Genomic DNA, 17,498 nt, shown 5'->3' with positions numbered 1-17,498 from the left:
AGGTGTTTGATGGATGAGTGAATGAGTGAGGAACAGACAGAAACTGGGGTTCCAACATCCTCACGGTCTTGATACTCAGTACTTGAGTGACTTTTTAGGTAGGTAGAGAGTTTACGTGCCTGTAAGTGGTTTATGAGTATCTTGTTATATTTTGGATTCTTTAGAATTGTTTTATTTATTTATTTATTTTTGAAACGGAGTTTCACTCTTGTTGCCCAGGCTGGAGTCCAATGGCACGATCTCAACTCACCGCAACCTCCGCCTCCCAAGTTCAAGTGATTCTCCTGGCTCAGCCTCCAGAGTAGCTGGGATTACAGACATGCGCCACCATGCTTGGCTAATTTTGTGTTTTTAGTAGAGACAGGGTTTCTCCAAGTTGGTCAGGCTGGTCTTGAACTCCTGACCTCAGGTGATCCGCCCATCTCAGCCTTCCAAAGTGCTGGGCATTACAGGCGTGAGTCACTGCCCCTAGCCTGTTTTATTTATTTTTAGTTTATAAATTATTATTTTGTTTTAGATCTGAGTCGTGCTCTGTCACCCAGGGTGGAGTGCAGTGGTGCGATCATAGCTTACCGTAGCCTTGACCTCCTGGGCTCAAGCGATCCTCCAACCTTAGCCTCCCAAGTAGCTGGGACCGCAGGTATGCGCCACCACGCCCGACTAATTTTTTCTTTTTCTTTTTTTTTTTTGGAGACAGAGTCTTGCATTGTTGCCCAGACTGGAGTACAGTGGTGCCATCTTGGCTCACTGCAACCTCTGCCTCCTGGGTTCAAGCGATTGTGCCTCAGTCTCCCCAGTAGCTGGGATTAGAGGTATGCATCACCATGCCTGGCTAATTTTTGTATTTTTAGTAGAGATGGGGTTTTGCCATGTTGGCCAGGCTGGTCTCAAACTTCTGACCTCAGATGATCCGCCTGCCTTGGCCTCTGAAAGTACTGAATCTCCTACCTGTGTCACTTTTTTTTTTGTTGTTTTTTGAGATGGAGTCTCGCTCTGTCACCCAGGCTGGAGTGCAGTGGCACAATCTCTGCTCACTGCAACCTCTGCCTCCTGGGTTCAAGCGATTCTCCTGCCTCAGCCTCCCGAGTAGCTGGGACTACAGGTGCGCGCCATCACGCCTGGCTAACTTTTGTTATTTTTTAGTAGAGACAGGGTTTCACCATATTGGCCAGGCTCATCTCAAACTCCTGACCTCAAGTGATCCACCCGCCTCGGCCTCCCAAAGTGCTGGGATTACAGGCATGAGCCACCGCATCTGTTTTTTTTTTTTTTTTTTTTTGAGACAGACTTTTGCTCTGTTGCCCAGGCTGGAGTGCAATGGCATGATCTTGGCTCACTGCAACCTCCGCCTCCTGGGTTCAAGTGATTTTCTGGCCTCAGCCGAGGAGCTGGGGTCACAGGCACCCGCCACCATGCCCGGCTAATTTTGTATTTTTTTTAGTAGAGATGGGGTTTCACCATGTTGGTCAGGTTGGTCTCGAACTCCTGACCTCAAGTGATCTGCCCACCTTGGCCTCCTGAAGTCCTGGGATTACAGGCGTGAGCCACCGCGCCCAGCCAGCTGTGTCACTTTCCCGCCACCCTGATGCCTGCCCCAGCCGGTCCTGGGTATCTGGTGCTGGACCTCCCGCCTGCAGCGCCCTTCCCACTTCCTGCACGGCCATGTCTCCCCATCCTCTGTGCCTTCACCTCCCCGTGGAGCCACCTTGGACCGGGCCTGTCTCTGGCCGAGCTCCAGATGCTCCTGCCTTCCGGGGACGGCCCTGAAGTCTTTGGATTTTGAGTTGGGAGGTGGGGCTCTGTCAGGCTTGTCTTGGAATTCTCTTCATCCAGCAGGGCTGGCTCATGGTGAGCGATGCTCAGTGAGTGTTTGTTGACTGACTGAATGAACACACTGCTCTGTCTGGAGCTCCTGGAGCCAGGCAAGCCCCGCTACACTCTTACCCTGGGGCTTTGCATGAGAACCTGCCTTATTCTGGGACAGAAGGAGGGAGGGGCCAACAGACCTTGGATTGGAGGTGGCCAGCTTGGTGATGGAAAAAGGTCTCCTGCTCAGAGGTTTGGGGCTGTGGGCCCCCCTGGGAGGCAGGAGATCTCTTTGAGCCTTTCTCTGGAAGGATCCTCCTGTCACATGGGGTGGCACCTTTGTTGGGGGCTCACGGTCACTGGATTCCATCTGAGATCCCAGAGTACCTGTCTGTGCTCAAGAGGCTGTGAGTGTGTTTGTGTGGGGGAGGGGGACATGCGAATGTGAGGGAGGGAGGGAGGGTGTGCCAGAGGTTTGGGATGAGATGTTTGGGGATTTATCTGAAGCTGCTCTTCTCTGTTGGTGCTGATGTTTGAAAAGTAGGTGACTGGTTGGGGGCCGGGTATGGTGGCTTAGGCCTGTAATCCCAGCACTTCGGAAGGCCAACGTAGGAGGATCACTTGAGCTTAGGAGGTTGAGGCCAGCCTGGGCGACCTAGCAAGACCTTGTCTCTACAAAAAATAAAAATAGGTTGGGCGTGGTGGCTCACGCCTGTAATCCCAGCACTTTGGGAGACCGAGGCGGGTGGATCACCCGAGGTCAGGAGTTTGAGATCAGACTGGCTAATGTGGTAAAACCCCGTCTCTACTAACTAAAAATACAACATTAGCCAACCGTGGTGGCACATACCTGTAATCCCAGCTACTTGAGAGGCTGAGGCAGGAGAATGGCTTGAACCTAGGAGGAGGAGGTTGCAGTGAGCTGAGATCGTGCCATTGCACTCCAGCCTGGGCAACAGAGTGAAACTCTATCTCAAAAAAAAAAAAAAAAAAAAAAAATCATCCGTGTATGCTGGTGTGCCTGTGGTCCCAGCTACTTAGGAGGCTAAAGTGGGAGGATAGTTTGAGCCCAGGAGGTCAAGGCTGCATTGAACTATGATTGCACCACTGCGCTCCAGTCTGGGCAACAGAGTGAGACCCGGTCTCTAAAAGAACAAAAAAGTAGGGGGCTGGATTCTTTCTTTCCTTAAAAAAAAAATCCCGTAAGAAGTGGTCATTTCTCTCTGGGCAGTCCAGCCTGAGTGCTGAGCCACTTTGAAAGGAGGGAGGAGAGAGACGCCCTGGGACGCCTGTGTCTGGGCAGTTCCCCCAGCTGAGGACAGTCGGGTTGTCACACTGGTCTCCTGGGGTCTCGCCCCAGTCTCTTGCTTTTTGGAGCGAGCCCTCTGCCTTTGTCAATGGGTTTAAGTCCAAGCTCTGCCCTTTGTAGCTACGTAACCTTGAACAAGAGCCTCGAGCCCTCTGGCCTCTGGGGGCGGCTCATCTGCTGGATGCTGGGTGGGCTGGCGGGCACATAGTGGGTGCGTTATAAACGCCTGTCTCTCATCTGCTCATATTCAGGCATTAGGGTCTTAGAATGCACCTGCCTGTGCAGGGGAGCCCTGGGTCTTCCTGTCCTCACATAGGAGCTAGGTCTGGCCTCAGGGGGCCTCAGACCTTGAGATGGATGAAGGACAGGCATTACCTACATTTGTGAGCCCCACGCAGTCAGAGCCCCCATGCCCAAGAAGCTAAGAACGATAAGGGGCATCCTTGCCAGATGCGGCGGCTCATGCCTGTAATCCCAGCTCTTTGGGAGGCCAAGGTGGGCAGATCGCTTGAGCTCAGGAGTTGGGAGACTAGCCTAGGCAACATTGTGAAACCCCGACTCTACAAAAAAAAATAAAAATAAATCATCCGAGCATAGTGGTGTGGCATCTATGGTCCCAGCTACTTACTGGGAGGCTGAAGCAGGGAAGGATCACTTGAGCCCAGCAGGTCGAGGCTGCAGTGAGATCGCACCACTGCGCCCCAACCTGGGTGGCAGAGTAAGATCCTGCCCCCCCCCAAAAAAAATAGAAAGCAATCGTTGCCATTGAGCCAGCAGCCCGTATGAACAGACAGATCCATGAGGTCTCCTGTGAGGGCGTGGACCTGTGCAGAGGAGGGGCTGTTACTCTCCCCATTCAGATGGGGAGACAGGCCTGCAGGGATGAGGCAAGGCTGAGCGGGGAGCCCTGAGCTGAGTTTTGTCTTTCCTACCTCTTCACTGGCCCATCACCTCTAGGGTGGGGCCAGGTTTGGGAGGGAGGGGCTGTGGGGATGTCCCCACCTCCAGCATCACAGGGGGCGGCTGGGGGTGCAGAGCCGGGTGTACGCCATGGTGTTGGTGACAAGCCTGCTGGGGCCTCTATCCAGTCACTCCCCCCCATCCGCTTCCCCGGACCCCTGGAGAGCAACCCTATCTGGAACTGCTCAGAGAGAGGCCAGGAAGGGGTTGCCATGGGAACGGGGCCTCTGCGTGAGCCTTGGGTTCCTAATGGCTGCGATGTGGGGCGTGTGACCTGTGAGTGGAGTCGTTAGCGCTGCAGACTCGGGGGCTTTTGCTGCAGGACACCCTCACCCCACCATGGGCCCTGGGCTGGGGCTGGGCCTCTGGGCGGCCTGCAGATAGGGGGCGGCAGTGACGTGGCTGGAGAGGGCCCTGTGGCACTCCCTGTGTGGGGCCGTGTATGTTGGTGGTCAGCAGGGCCGACTTGGACGCTGATCACAGCCATGACGCCTCCATGTTAGTCTTGTGACTTGGGCATGTTTCTTTATCTCCCTGTGCCTCAGTTTCCTCATCTGGAAGATAGGGATGAGGGCTGGGATCTGCCTCCTGGGTTGATGGTGATTGAATGAGTTCATGTTTGCAAAGTGGCCTGGGGCCCTGCTGGGCACAGGGACAGCCTTTGTTTATTTATCCACTTTATTTTATTTTTTATTTTTATTATTTAATTAATTTATTTATTTATGAGATGGAGTCTCACTCTGTCGCCCAGGCTGGAGTGCAGTGCTGTGATCTTGGCTCACTGCAACCTCCGCCTCCCGGGTTCAAGTGATTCTCCTGCCTCAGCTTCCTGAGTTGCTGGGATTACAGGCACCTGCCACCATGCCCAGCTAATTTTTGTATTTTTAGTAGAGCCGAGGTTTCACCATGTTAGCCACGCTGGTCTTGAACTCCTGACCTTGGGTGGTCTGCCCACCTTGGCCTCCCAAAGTGCTGGGATTACAGGCGTGAGTCACTGCACCCGACCTGAGTTTACTTTTCTTTCTTTCAGTCTTTCCTTCTTTCCTTTCTTTCTTTTTCTTTTTTTTTTGGAAACAGGGTCTCACTCCGTTGCCCAGGTTGGAGTTCAGTGGTGCAGTCATGGCTCACTGCAGCCTCGAGGACACAGACAGTGAATGATCAATAAGCAGAATAGCTGTGTATAGTCAAGAGAACGTGATGGAGCAGAGGTGGTCAGGGAGGGCTTCCTGGAGGAAGTGGCACTTGAAGCTGAGCTCTGATGGTGGAGGTCCAGGTGGTGGGAATGGTGTGTGTGTGGCCCAGAGGTGGGGAAGGGGACAAGTGTGACGTGTGCAGAGAGGGTGGGGCATCCTTGAGAGGCCGGCCAGGTCCCCACTTGGGCCTGTGGGGTGACAGATAGGACCAGGATTAGAGCGGATGGAGGGCCACAGAGTGAGGAGGGTAGAGGAGGGGCCCGGCCAAGCGCAGGGGTAGGGGACAGAGGGCTCACTATCTCTCTTCAGAGGCCAACCACATTTGCAGGGAGCAACCTGGGGCTGTGGCCCTTGAGGCCCTGAGGGTGGCAGGTGCTCTGATATGGGGCTGGCCAGCAGACTGGCTTCTGTGGCAGGTGGCGCTTGGGATGGGAAGCCCCTGAGACCATTCACAGTGACAGCCGGGACAGTCGGGGGGACAGAGGGCTTGGGGTCGAGCTCAGGCTGCACTCTAAGTGCCTGCCTCTTCTGGGGGCACGGGGAGAGCCCTGTGCTCACAGCTTGTCCCAGACTCCAGGAGGACCCAGGGGGCGTGAGGGTGGCCCCCTCAGGTGGCTGAGCCTCTGGGATTCTGTAAGCTGGGACGGCTGTCTCCCCTGGGAGAAGGAAGCTTGAGCTCATGACTCGATTTCTCAGCACAGCTGTGGGACTCTGGAGTGGCCCTCCGTTGCCCCAGTCCTGCCTGAGACCTGTCACTGCCCTTCTGGGCCTCAGTTTCCCCGTGAGGTCCACAGGCAGGGCCCCTTGCAGTCCTGACTGAGGGGTGCGTGGTGGGCTCAGCTTCTGCTTTGATACAGGAGCTACGTTGATGTTGGAGGTCCAGGTAGCCCTGGAGGCCCGTGTCCAGGCGCCCTCGTCAACACGCCTCTCCCCGTGCCGGGCTGCCCGGCTGTCCCTCCGTACACTCGGTCCTGCAGGCGTCTGGGCCGGCATGGCTGTGCCCCTCTCTGGGTTCCTCTCTTCTGCTTCTGGGACTGGTGGGTTCCCACCTTCCTGCAGGGAAAGGGAGATGCTCTGTGGCCTAGGCTGGAGTATGGTGGTGTAATCACAGCTCACTGCAGTCTCCACCTCCTGGGCTCAAGCCATCCTCCTGCCTCAGCCTCCTAAGTAGCTGGGACCACAGGGGCATGACACCATGCCTGGCTAATTTTTTATGTTTTTGTAGAGATGGGGACTCACTGTGTTGCCCAGATTGGTCTCAAACTCCTGGGCTCCAGTGATCCTCCCACCTTGGCCACCCAGAGTGCTGGGATTACAGGCGTGAGCCATTCTGTCGGGTCTGGGGTGCTGCTCATTAGGAGCTCCTGGTATTTGGGGGTGTGGGAAGGGAGAGATGAGAGGAGAAGCTTGATTCCAAGGTTCCTCACCCATTAGGGTCATGGCTGTGGGGCCGCTGTAGACCCCAGTTAGGGCAGCTGGGTGGGGACCTTGTCTCCAGCAGAAGGATAGTTTCTCTGTGCTGGCGGCTGATCCCCTGACATTGCAGCTGGCGGTGCTGGACCGGGCCCTTGGGGCTGGCTGATGGCCGGGGTCTGCCCACAGTAGCGCTGCGTAGGAGGACCTAGCTCCCAGCCCACCCCTCTTCCTGGAAGCCCTGGGAAGGCCGGCCCCAAGGGGAGTATCAGCCGTGCCTCAGCCTGTGCGAATGGCACCTGGGAGCCGACGGGCAGGTTTTCAAGCTGCACACCTGGTAGCCTCTGCCGTGGGGCTCAGCTTCCTCCCATTCCCGGGCCTTCACCTGTCCAGTGTGTCCCATCTCTGGCTCATGGTGTTGAACACTCAAAGAGGGGCCAGGGCAGGGTGGCAGGGACAAGGAGGGACCGGGAGGGCCAGACGGGGCTCCTGCCACTCCACCGTTCCCTGTCCCCTCTCCTCTGGTGACCATCCATGTGCCAGGCCTGGGACTCAGGGGCTGGCTATAGGGAGGGACAGGGATGGGTGAGCCCGGTAGCATCTCCCACTCAGGGGGCCAAGGCCACCCCCTCCACCCAAGTGGATAATGTTCTTTGGGTTTACTTTTCTATCTTGATTTTTTTTTTTTCTTTAGAGTCTGGGTCTCACTCTGTCACCCAGGCTGGAGTGCAATAGTGCAATCATAATAGGGAATCACTGCAGCCTCGACCTCCCCGGCACAAGAGATCCTCTCACCTCAGCCTCACGAGTAGCTGGGACTACCGGTGCATGCCACCATGCCCGCCTAATTTTTGTGTGTGTGTTTTTTTTGTTTTTTTGGTTTTTTTTTTGACGGAGTCTTATTCTGTCTGTTGTCCAGGCTGGAGTGCAGTGGTGCAATCTCGGCTCACTGCAACCTCTGCCTCCTGGGTTCAAATGATTCTCCTGCCTCAGCCTCCTGAGTAGCTGGTATCACAGGTGCGCACCACCAGGCCTGGCTGATTTTTGTATTTTTTTTAGTAGAGACGGTGTTTTGCCACGTTGGCCAGGCTGGTCTCGAACTCCTGACCTCAGGTGATCCGCCCCGCCCCCCCCTCCCCGGCCTCCCAAAGTGCTGGGATTACAGGTGTGAGCCACCTCGCCTGGCTAGCCATGTGTATTTAAACTGTCTTGGGACACACAGGCCTGCGTGGTTGGGACCACAGTCTGGCTTCATGTGGCTCAGGTCCGGCTAGTTTTTGGGTTGTGTTTTTTTTCTCCATTTGGACTCTGCCCTGTCCTCACCAAATCCCCAGCTCAGAATCTGCCTTCCCGTCATTAAAATAGCATTAGTGGCGGGGCTCGGTGACTCACGCCTGTAATCCCAGCACTCTGGGAGGCTGAGGTGGGTGGATCACGGGGTCAGGAGATTGAGACCATCCTGGCTAACATGGTGAAGCCCTGTCTCTACTAAAAATACAAAAAACTAGCCGGGCGTGGTGGTGGGCACCTGTAGTCCCAGCTACTTGGGAGGCGGAGGCAGGAGAATGGCGGGAACCTGGGAGGCAGAGCTTGCAGTGAGCCGAGATCGTGGCACTGCACTCCAGCCTGGGCGACAGAGCGAGACTCCATCTCAAAAAAAAAACAAATAAATAAATAAATAAAAATAAAATAAAATAAAAATAGCATTAGTAAGCGCACCCGGCCTCACGTTTCCTTGTTACGTGACAGGTTTTATGACATTTTCTTACAATATCCATGGCTGTTGGTCTAATTATCGCCACGGTTGTCTGTCTAGGGGACATAGACAGGCCTTTTGGATGGGGGATGACAGAGCGGATGGATGATTTCTGGCCCTGAGGAACCCCAGTTGGGGTTTGGGGGAGCTTGATGCGTCATAAGGAAAGGTGTTGGGTGAAGGCACTACACGGATGGCTGTGCAGGACCGTCGGGGCTCTGGGGGGCCCAGGGAGGGGTGAGAGCAGTGGGGCCAATGGGTCTGGGGTGGGCTCGGTGCTGGCTGGGGGCTCACTTCCACCTGGCCCTCTGCAGGGCACGGCCGAGCAGATGAGGACTGTGTGGACGACCGGGCGAGACACCGGGAGGAACGGCTGCTCGGGGCACGGCTGGACCGGGATCAGGAGAAGCTGCTCAGGTGAGGGTGTCGGGGGATCCTGAGGGTCTAGGGGGTATCTGGGAGCCCCTGGGGGTGAGGGGCAGCTGGATGACCCCAGGTGGGCTTGGCCCCTTGACCATGGATGCTATGGTACTGAGAGCGGGAGTCGCCCTGGTCCTCAGCATCGGGCCAGCCCTGCCCAGGCCAGGTGGCCCCACTGCCCCTACAGTGAGTGTGGAAGGCCCCGGGAGGCCCTTCAGTTCCGAGCGGTGGTTGTCCTGACTCATGGCCTGGTGGCAAACAGTTCCTTGGGGCAACCCTGCTTCTCCCTCTCGTCCCCTGGGCTGTCCGAGCTGTCGCTGACACCTATGATCCTCCTTCCAGAGAGAGTAAGGAGCTGGCTGACCTGGCCCGCCTGCACCCTACCAGCTGTGCTCCTAACGGCCTGAACCCCAACCTCATGGTGACGGGGGGCCCGGCGCTGGCGGGCTCAGGTCGCTGGTCTGCCGACCCCGCAGCCCATCTGGCCACACACCCCTGGTTGCCCCGCTCGGGCAACGCATCCATGTGGCTCGCTGGACACCCCTACGGTGAGTGTGGGGCACAGGGTCTCTCCCCTTCTCTGAGGGAGGGGTGGGAGGGGGCGGGTGCAGGACAAGAGCTCAGGGCTGGCTCCTGCCTGCCGTTTCTTGGGGGGCCTGGGCCTGCCTCCCGCATTCGTCCGAAGAAAGAATGATAATGGCCTCTGCCTCCTGGGGCCCCTCTGCCATGCCTGTTTGGGGCAGATGCCCAATGCGGGTGGCTCTGGGGTGCTCTTTGCAGCCAGCCAGCACCCCTGTCCCTTGGCTTCCCCACTGGAGGCCCCAGGAGGTTCAGGACTTGGGAGGTGGTGCTGGGCTGGGGCTGCCCGAGGACAAACCGCTTGGGGGCTCCCAGCACTGACTCCGGCCTGGGCTTCTCCTCCTAGGCTTGGGTCCCCCATCTCTGCACCAGGGCATGGCCCCTGCATTCCCACCTGGCCTGGGGGGCTCCCTCCCGTCAGCCTACCAGTTTGTCAGGGACCCCCAATCGGGCCAGCTGGTGGTCATTCCCAGTGATCACCTTCCTCACTTTGGTAAGTGGACCTTCTATGTGGCCACCATGGGCCAGACTGGCCATGCCCAGCGAGATGGTCTCTGATGCCAAGGGCTTCCTGCTGAGGGGTGGCGGCCGGCAGATCTGGGGGCTGGGGAGGCGGACCGGGGTTCAGAGAGAACATCTGTTGCCAGTGTTGTAAAGCCTTGGGGTCCTTGTTGCAATGAGCTCCTGCCCAAAAACTCCATAAAGAGAAGCGAGACAGGCAGCCCTGGGTGGGGGCTGGGATTCCCCTTACCTGGCGCCACCGCCTCCCCAGGAATCCACCTTGTAGACCACTGGGAGGGGTGGGAGAAGGCGTTCCCTAGGTCCTCACAGTGGTCCTCGTACGTGTCTGCGTGCTGACCTGCTCTGGTTGCGAGGCTGTGGGGACATCCCACCCCGGGTGTGGACAGGGCTGTGTCCCCCGGGCCTGGGGTGCACACGTGGCCCATGGAGGACAGGACAAACTTCCTGGCCCCTGGGGAGCAGCCGGGGGCCCGCAGAGAGCCCAGCTCCCCGCTGTGTGGGTGTGGCCCCTCTCTGGCTTCAGCTTCCCCTTGTAATGGGCATGGTGGTGTAGCATCAGGCCGCAGGTGCAGCGCACTGTCTCTGTCCCTGCAGCGGAGCTGATGGAGCGGGCCACCGTACCGCCCCTCTGGCCCGCCCTGTACCCGCCGGGCCGCAGCCCCCTGCACCACGCCCAGCAGCTGCAGCTCTTCTCACAGCAGCACTTCCTGCGGCAGCAGGAGTTCCTGTACCTGCAGCAGCAGGCGGCCCAGGCCTTGGAACTGCAGAGGAGCGCCCAGCTCGTGGTAAGTCGGGGAGGATGAGGTGCAGCTCCCTCTGGGGGCCCCCATGGGTGACGAGGCAGACGAGTCAGCCAGCAGAATCTCCAGACAGTTACAGGGAGGGAGAAAACAGCAGAGGGGGGCAGGTGGTCAGGGAGGGCTTCTGGAGGAGGCAGCACTGGAACCGAGACCTGGAGCCATCTGTGGAAGAGTTCTCCAGGCAGAGGGAGCTGTGAGCAGAGGTAGATGGAGATTGGCAGGGCAGGGTGCAGGAACGAGGAGGAAACCAAGGCAGAGAGGTGGCCTTGGGGACTGGGGAAGGGTGATTGGACACTGAAGGAGTCCAGTGGGCTCCCGCTGTTGCCTGAGCCCAGCCTGGCCTCTTCTCTCCAGGTGGCCTCTCGGAGAGGCACAAGGAGGCCTGGCCAGCTGCCTCCTGACGGCATGGTCCCATAAGATAGGGGACACAAAGGGTCTGCTCTGGAGGAGTCGGCCCAGGTGGTGCAGAGGCTCTCAGAGCCTGAGCCCTGGGTCTGAATCTTAGCTCTGCCAGGCCTGGCTGTGTGCTCATGGGCAAGTGCCTTTACTTCTCTGGGCTTCAAGTTTCCTCTCCCAGAAACAGATGCTAGCGTTGCCTAGTCCTTGGGTTGCTAAATGTGACTGTTTAGTAATCGGGAGAGCGGCCTGTCCTTGGAGCGCTTTGTTCTGGTGTTTTTTTGTTTGTTTGTTTGTTTTTGTTGTTTTTTTGAGGTGGAGTCTTGCTCTGTCGCCCAGGCTGGAGTGCAATGGTACTATCTCGGGTCACTGCAACCTCCGCCTCCTGGGTTCAAACGATTCTCCTGCCTCAGCCTCCCGAGTAGCTGGAATTACAGGCACATGCTGTCATGCACGGCTAATTTTTTTCTCTATTTTTAGTAGAGATGGGGTTTCGCCATGTTGGCCAGGCTGGTCTTCCTGGCCTCAGGTGATCCACCCGCCTTGGCCTCCCAAAGTGCTGGGATTCCAGGCGGGAGCACTGCGCCCGGCCCCTAGTGTGTTTTGTGTATTGACTGACCGGCCCAGGTAGGCATTGGTGGTCGCCGAGCCGACTCCCTCCCATTTCCTCATAAAAGACATGCCTGGCTTCCTCCTGCCCTCTTTGGGGCATTTTGAGACCCTAAAATGATGACGCAGTGAAGCAGGAAGGTTTAGCAGGTAGTGAGTGCGCCCAATGCCATCGAGGTGTGGGGCCTTGTGCCCCCCATCTGGCCCCCCTTGTCCTGACTGTGAGGGTCCGTGCAGGGCCGGGGTCCTGGTGGAGGTCCCCCATCAGCCCTGGTTCGAAGGGGCTCACCAGAGCTCCTCACCCCCAGCGCTGCCTTTTGGGGTTCTGCGTGGAACGCTGTGCTTATGACACATGGGCTGGGATGGAATGTCTGTCTCTGGCCTGGGAGGGGGTGGGCAGCCTGGACCCCAGACCCTGCATGAGGTTCTCCTCGGACTCGGGGACCCTTGGGGGGACAGGGCAGGTGCGGGCGTCGGGGAGGGGGGAGCTCGTGCTGTGCTGACCCTGCCTGCCGGCCCCTTCCCAGCAGGAGCGGTTGAAGGCGCAGGAGCACCGGGCGGAGATGGAAGAGAAGGGGAGCAAGCGGGGCCTGGAGGCTGCGGGCAAGGCTGGCCTGGCCACCACCGGCCCCGGGCTGCTGCCGCGGAAGCCCCCTGGCCTCGCCGCCGGCCCCGCGGGCACCTATGGCAAGGCTGTGAGCCCGCCACCGTCACCCCGCGCATCCCCTGTGGCTGCCCTGAAGGCCAAGGTCATCCAGAAGCTGGAGGACGTGTCCAAGCCACCCGCCTACGCCTACCCCGCCACCCCCAGCTCCCACCCCACCAGCCCGCCGCCCGCCTCCCCACCGCCCACCCCGGGAATCACCCGCAAGGAGGAGGCTCCCGAGAATGTGGTCGAGAAGAAAGACTTGGAGTTGGAGAAGGAAGCCCCCAGCCCCTTCCAGGCCCTGTTCTCAGGTAGGATGCAGCTGAGACCCTCAGGGTCTCACTCTGCCCCTGGAGCGGTAAAACTGCTCATCCATCTTTTCATTGACCCGTTCGATCGTTCGTTCATTCCAACTCCACGGAGCACCTCCTGCGTCCCAGGCCTGCTGCCAGACACTGAGGCAAACACAGGAGCTCACAGTCAAATCCAGCCTCTCCCCGGCCCCTCCTCAGCGGCAGTGTCAGGGAAATGGGTGTAATATTAGAAACTGCTTCAGGATGAGTTGTTCTGAGTTTTCCACCGAGCCAGACCTGTCACACGCTCAGCATGCAGTCGGCGCTAAGTTCTGCCTTGGTGATGATGGTCCAGGGACGCCCATTCTGGGCAGCTTTCCCCCCGTTCCATGGGTCCCATGCACACACCCGCTCTTGCCGTCTTCTGCATCAGAGGGGACCTGCAGCAGGTGGCTTTGGGGGCTGGGACTGTGTTCTTCCTCCCTGGGGGGTATCAGGCGTGTGAGCATGTGCTTGGGAGGACTTTGGTTCAACTTCAGATTCTGGCACCAAGGCTGGGTGAGCTTGGGCCAGTGGTGGCGATCACTGAGCTTGGCCCGGCGCCTGTCTCTCCTTTGTCAGTTTCCTTTTGTGTGCCTCCAGCTGCTGGGCTGGGAGTGGTGCAGAGAATCAGGGGCACACAGCCCTGCTCTCAGGGAGATTATACTTGGGGGACAGAACTGGGTTGCTATTCCTTTTCTTTTTTTTGAGATGGGATCCTCACTCTGTTGCCCAAGCTTGTACTGCAGTGGTACAGTCACAGCTCACTGCAGCCTTGAACACCTGGACTCGAGCGATCCTCCTGCTTCAGCCTCTCAAGCAGCTGGGACCATAGGCACGCATCACTGGACTTGGCTATTTATTTATTTATTTTTGAGACGGAGTTTTGCTCTTGTTGCCCAGGCTGGAGTGCAGTGGGGCAATCTTGGCTCACTGCAACCTCCGATTCCCAGGTTCAAACGATTCTCCTGCCTCAGTCTCCCTAGTAGCTGGGATTACAGGCATGTGCCACCATGCCCGGCTAATTTTGAATTTTTAGTAGAGACGGGGTTTCTCCATGTTGGTCAGGCCGGTCTCGAACGCCCAACCTCAGGTGATCTGCCCACCTCGGCCTCCCAGAGTGCTGGGATTACAGGCGTGAGCCACCATGTCTGGCCAATTTATTTTTTATATTCGTACAGATGTGTCTTGCTTTGTTGCCAAGGCTGGTCTTGATCTCCTGGGCTCAAGCAGTCCTCCCACCCTGGCCTCCGGAAGTGCTGGGATTGTAGGCTTGAGACCACTGCAGCTAGCCCTGCTGTTACATTTTGTTTTGCTTTGAGATAGAGTCTCACTCTGTCACCCAGGCTGCCGTGCAGTGGTGCCATCATAGCTCACTGCAGCCTTGATCTCCCAGGTTCAAGTGATCTTTCCACCTTTGCCTGTGAAGTAGCTCGGATTACAGGGGTGCGCCACCATGACCAGCTAATTTTTTTTTCTTTTTTTTTTTTAGTAGAGATGGAGTCTTCCAGGTCAGGCACAGTGGCTCACGCCTGTAATCCCAGCACTTTGGGAGGCTGAGGCGGGTGGATCATCTGAGGTTAGGAGTTTGAGACTGGCCTGACAAACATGGTGAATCCCCGTCTCTACTAAAAATATAAAAAATTAACCGGGCACGGCCGGGCACAGTGGCTCACGCCTATAATCCCAGCACTTTGGGAGGCTGAGGCGGGCGGATCACGAGGTCAGGAGATCGAGACCATCCTGGCTAACATGGTGAAACCCCATCTCTACTAAAAATACAAAAAAAAAAAAAAAAAAAAAATTAGCCAGGCATGGTGGCGGGCGCCTGTCGTCCCAGCTACTTGGGAGGGTGAGGTAGGAGAAGGGCGTGAACCCAGGAGGTGGAGCTTGCAGTGAGCCGCGATTGCGCCACTGCACTCCAGTCTGGGTGACAGAGCGAGACTGCGTCTCAAAAAAAAAAAAATTAGCCAGGCGCGGTGGGTCATGCTTATGCTTCTTGTCCCAGCTGCTCGCGAGGCTGAGGCAGGAGATTCGTTGGAATCCAAGAGGCGCAGGTTGCAGTGAGCTGAGATGGCGCCGTTGCGTTCCAGCCTGGGCAACAAGAGTGAAGTTCCGTCTCAAAAAAAAAAAAAAAAAAAAGGAAATGGGGTCTCACTCTGTTGCTCAGGCTGGTCTTGAACTTCTGAATTTAAGTGATCGTCCCCCTTTGGCCTCCTAAAGTGCTGGGATTACAGGCGTGGCCCACCACGCCTGGCTCTGCTGTTAGATTTTGAACAACTGCTTTAATGGGGTGGAGCGGTAGGTTCCTGGGGAGTGGAGGCCAGACCACACAAGGTGGGTAAAGGCAGCTGTAGGCCTTTGCAGACCTCATGAAGTGTTTGCTTCTGGTCTAGCCTTGTGCTGGGTGCTGAGTGGGAAAGGAACAAGAGAGACAACTGTGGTTCTTTGCCTTCAAGACCACAAGACCTTGGGGACAAGAAGGTGGCTGGTTTTTCACTGTGGGGCCACTGCATGGCCCTGGGGTTTCTGAGATCCCACCTAGAACAGCTCCCACCCTGTAGCTGGGTGAGCAGAGGGTGGCTGTGTCCTGGGTCTCTGTCTGGGGTGGTGGGCGGGTGTCAATGGGGACATGGGATATCAGATCCTAGGGCTCCCATGCTGACCCCTGTGTCCTTGGCAGATATCCCGCCCAGGTACCCGTTCCAAGCCCTGCCACCGCACTACGGGAGGCCCTACCCTTTCCTGCTGCAGCCCACGGCGGCCGCCGACGCGGACGGCTTGGCCCCTGATGTGCCGCTCCCGGCTGATGGGCCCGAGCGCCTGGCACTCTCACCCGAAGACAAGCCCATCCGCTTGTCCCCCTCCAAGATTACAGAGCCGCTGCGGGAGGGCCCGGAGGAAGAACCGCTGGCTGAGCGGGAGGTGAAGGCAGAGGTGGAGGACATGGATGAGGGCCCCACAGAGCTGCCGCCTCTGGAGTCGCCGCTGCCACTGCCCGCCGCGGAAGCCATGGCTACCCCCAGCCCTGCAGGGGGTTGTGGAGGTGGCCTGTTGGAGGCCCAGGCGCTGAGTGCCACCGGGCAGAGCTGCGCAGAGCCCTCTGAGTGTCCAGACTTTGTGGAGGGGCCTGAACCACGGGTGGATTCCCCGGGCCGGACAGAACCCTGCACCGCCGCCCTGGACCTGGGGGTGCAGCTGACAACCGAGACGCTGGTGGAGGCCAAGGAGGAGCCGGTGGAGGTGCCTGTGGCGGTGCCCGTGGTGGAGGCAGTGCCCGAGGAAGGCCTGGCGCAGGTGGCACCGAGCGAGTCCCAGCCCACCCTAGAAATGTCAGACTGTGACGTGCCCGCCGGGGAGGGACAGTGCCCGAGCCTGGAGCCCCAAGAGGCCGTGCCTGTACCCGGCAGCACCTGCTTCCTGGAAGAGGCAAGCTCTGACCAGTTCCTGCCCAGTCTGGAGGACCCACTGGCTGGCATGAATGCCCTGGCGGCAGCTGCGGAGCTGCCCCAGGCCAGGCCTCTGCCCTCCCCGGGTGCTGCTGGAGCCCAGGCCTTGGAGAAGCTGGAAGCAGCCGAGAGCCTTGTCTTGGAGCAGAGCTTCCTGCATGGCATCACCCTGCTAAGTGAGATCGCAGAGCTGGAGCTGGAGAGGAGGAGCCAAGAGATGGGAGGTGAGAGTGCGCGACCTCTGAGTTCTGCAGATTCGTGAATTTTAGTTTTGTGGTGATGGGGTCTTGCTATGTTGCCCAGGCTGGAGTGCAGTGGCACAATCTTAGCTCACTGCAGCCTCAAACTCCTGGGCTCAAGTGATCTTCCCTCCCCAGCCTCCCCAGTAGCTTGGGCTACAGGCGTCCACCACCATGCCCAACTAACTTTTTAAAAAGTTCTTTTTTTTAGAGATGGGGTCTTGCTCTGTTGCCCAGTCTGGTCTCAAACTCCTGGACTCAAGTGATTTTGCCCACCTCGACCTCCCAAAGTGCTGGGATTATAGGTGTGAGTCGCTCGCTGTGCCCGGCCTCTTAAACATTTTTTAATAAGATTTTTAAATTATGAAAAACCCGGAATATGGTTTATTCATATTAATTTTTTTAAAAATTGTGGTAAGATACACATAACAAAATGTTCCATCTCGAGCATTTTTAAGCGTCCTGTTGAGTGAGTGGCATGTTAAGTGTGTTTGCACTGTGCAGCCAGTCTGTGGGTTTCCTGGTGGTGAAATTTCTCATTCTATTGATGGTGTGTTTTAGCAGGATTTCTTGGGTTGCAAGGAACAGAAACTCTCATTTAAATTGGTTTAGGCAGGAGAGAATTAATTGGCTCTTGGAACTGAAGTCCGGCAGTAATTAGGTAATTTCAGGTATGGCTGGATCTAGGTGTTCAAGCCAAGAAACCAAGTTTTTCTTTTCCTACACAGGCCCTTCCCTAGTCTCTCTCTCTCTGTGTCCCTGTCTCCTTCCTTCCTTCCCTCTTGCTGTTCGACTTTTCTCTCTGTTGGCCTCATTCAAGGCCGACTTACTGTCCTCACTGGGGTGGGGGGTGGTCTGTCAGTTCCTCCCAGGTCCCTGGGCCTGCTCAGCAGCCTTCCGAAAGAGGCCACCTCTTTCTTGCTAGCTTTGGCAAAAACACTGAGATTCATTCTCAAGGGCTGACTGCGGTTCATGCTTTGTTGTTGTTGTTTTTTTTTTTTTTGAGCCATAGTCTCCCTCTATCACCCAGGCTGGTGTGCAGTGGCGTCATCTCGGCTCGCTGCAGCCT

At 57.3% G+C, this 17,498-nt stretch overlaps 1 protein-coding gene across 9 annotated transcripts in view; it reads left to right on the top strand.

Annotated features, from left to right (window-relative positions):
• Positions 1-17,498, top strand: part of TNRC18 (trinucleotide repeat containing 18) — a 117,986-nt gene that overhangs the window by 38,644 nt on the left and 61,844 nt on the right. For 8 of the 9 annotated variants that reach the window (XM_055114888.3, XM_034963595.4, XM_034963594.4 and 5 more), the window contains 6 exons: positions 8,752-8,854; positions 9,200-9,405; positions 9,783-9,929; positions 10,553-10,743; positions 12,291-12,720; positions 15,425-16,414. In XM_055114888.3, coding sequence (XP_054970863.1) covers positions 8,752-8,854; positions 9,200-9,405; positions 9,783-9,929; positions 10,553-10,743; positions 12,291-12,720; positions 15,425-16,414 — 2,067 coding nt within the window. The remainder of the gene's footprint in view (positions 1-8,751; positions 8,855-9,199; positions 9,406-9,782; positions 9,930-10,552; positions 10,744-12,290; positions 12,721-15,424; positions 16,415-17,498) is intronic. The other variant, XM_034963591.4, reaches the window with a different exon arrangement.

The sequence above is a fragment of the Pan paniscus genome, chromosome 6 (genome assembly GCF_029289425.2).
Source record: "Pan paniscus chromosome 6, NHGRI_mPanPan1-v2.0_pri, whole genome shotgun sequence".
NCBI lineage: Eukaryota > Metazoa > Chordata > Mammalia > Primates > Hominidae > Pan > Pan paniscus.
The sequence above is the reverse complement of the archived record's forward strand: the minus strand, read 5'-3'. Positions and strand labels throughout refer to the sequence as shown.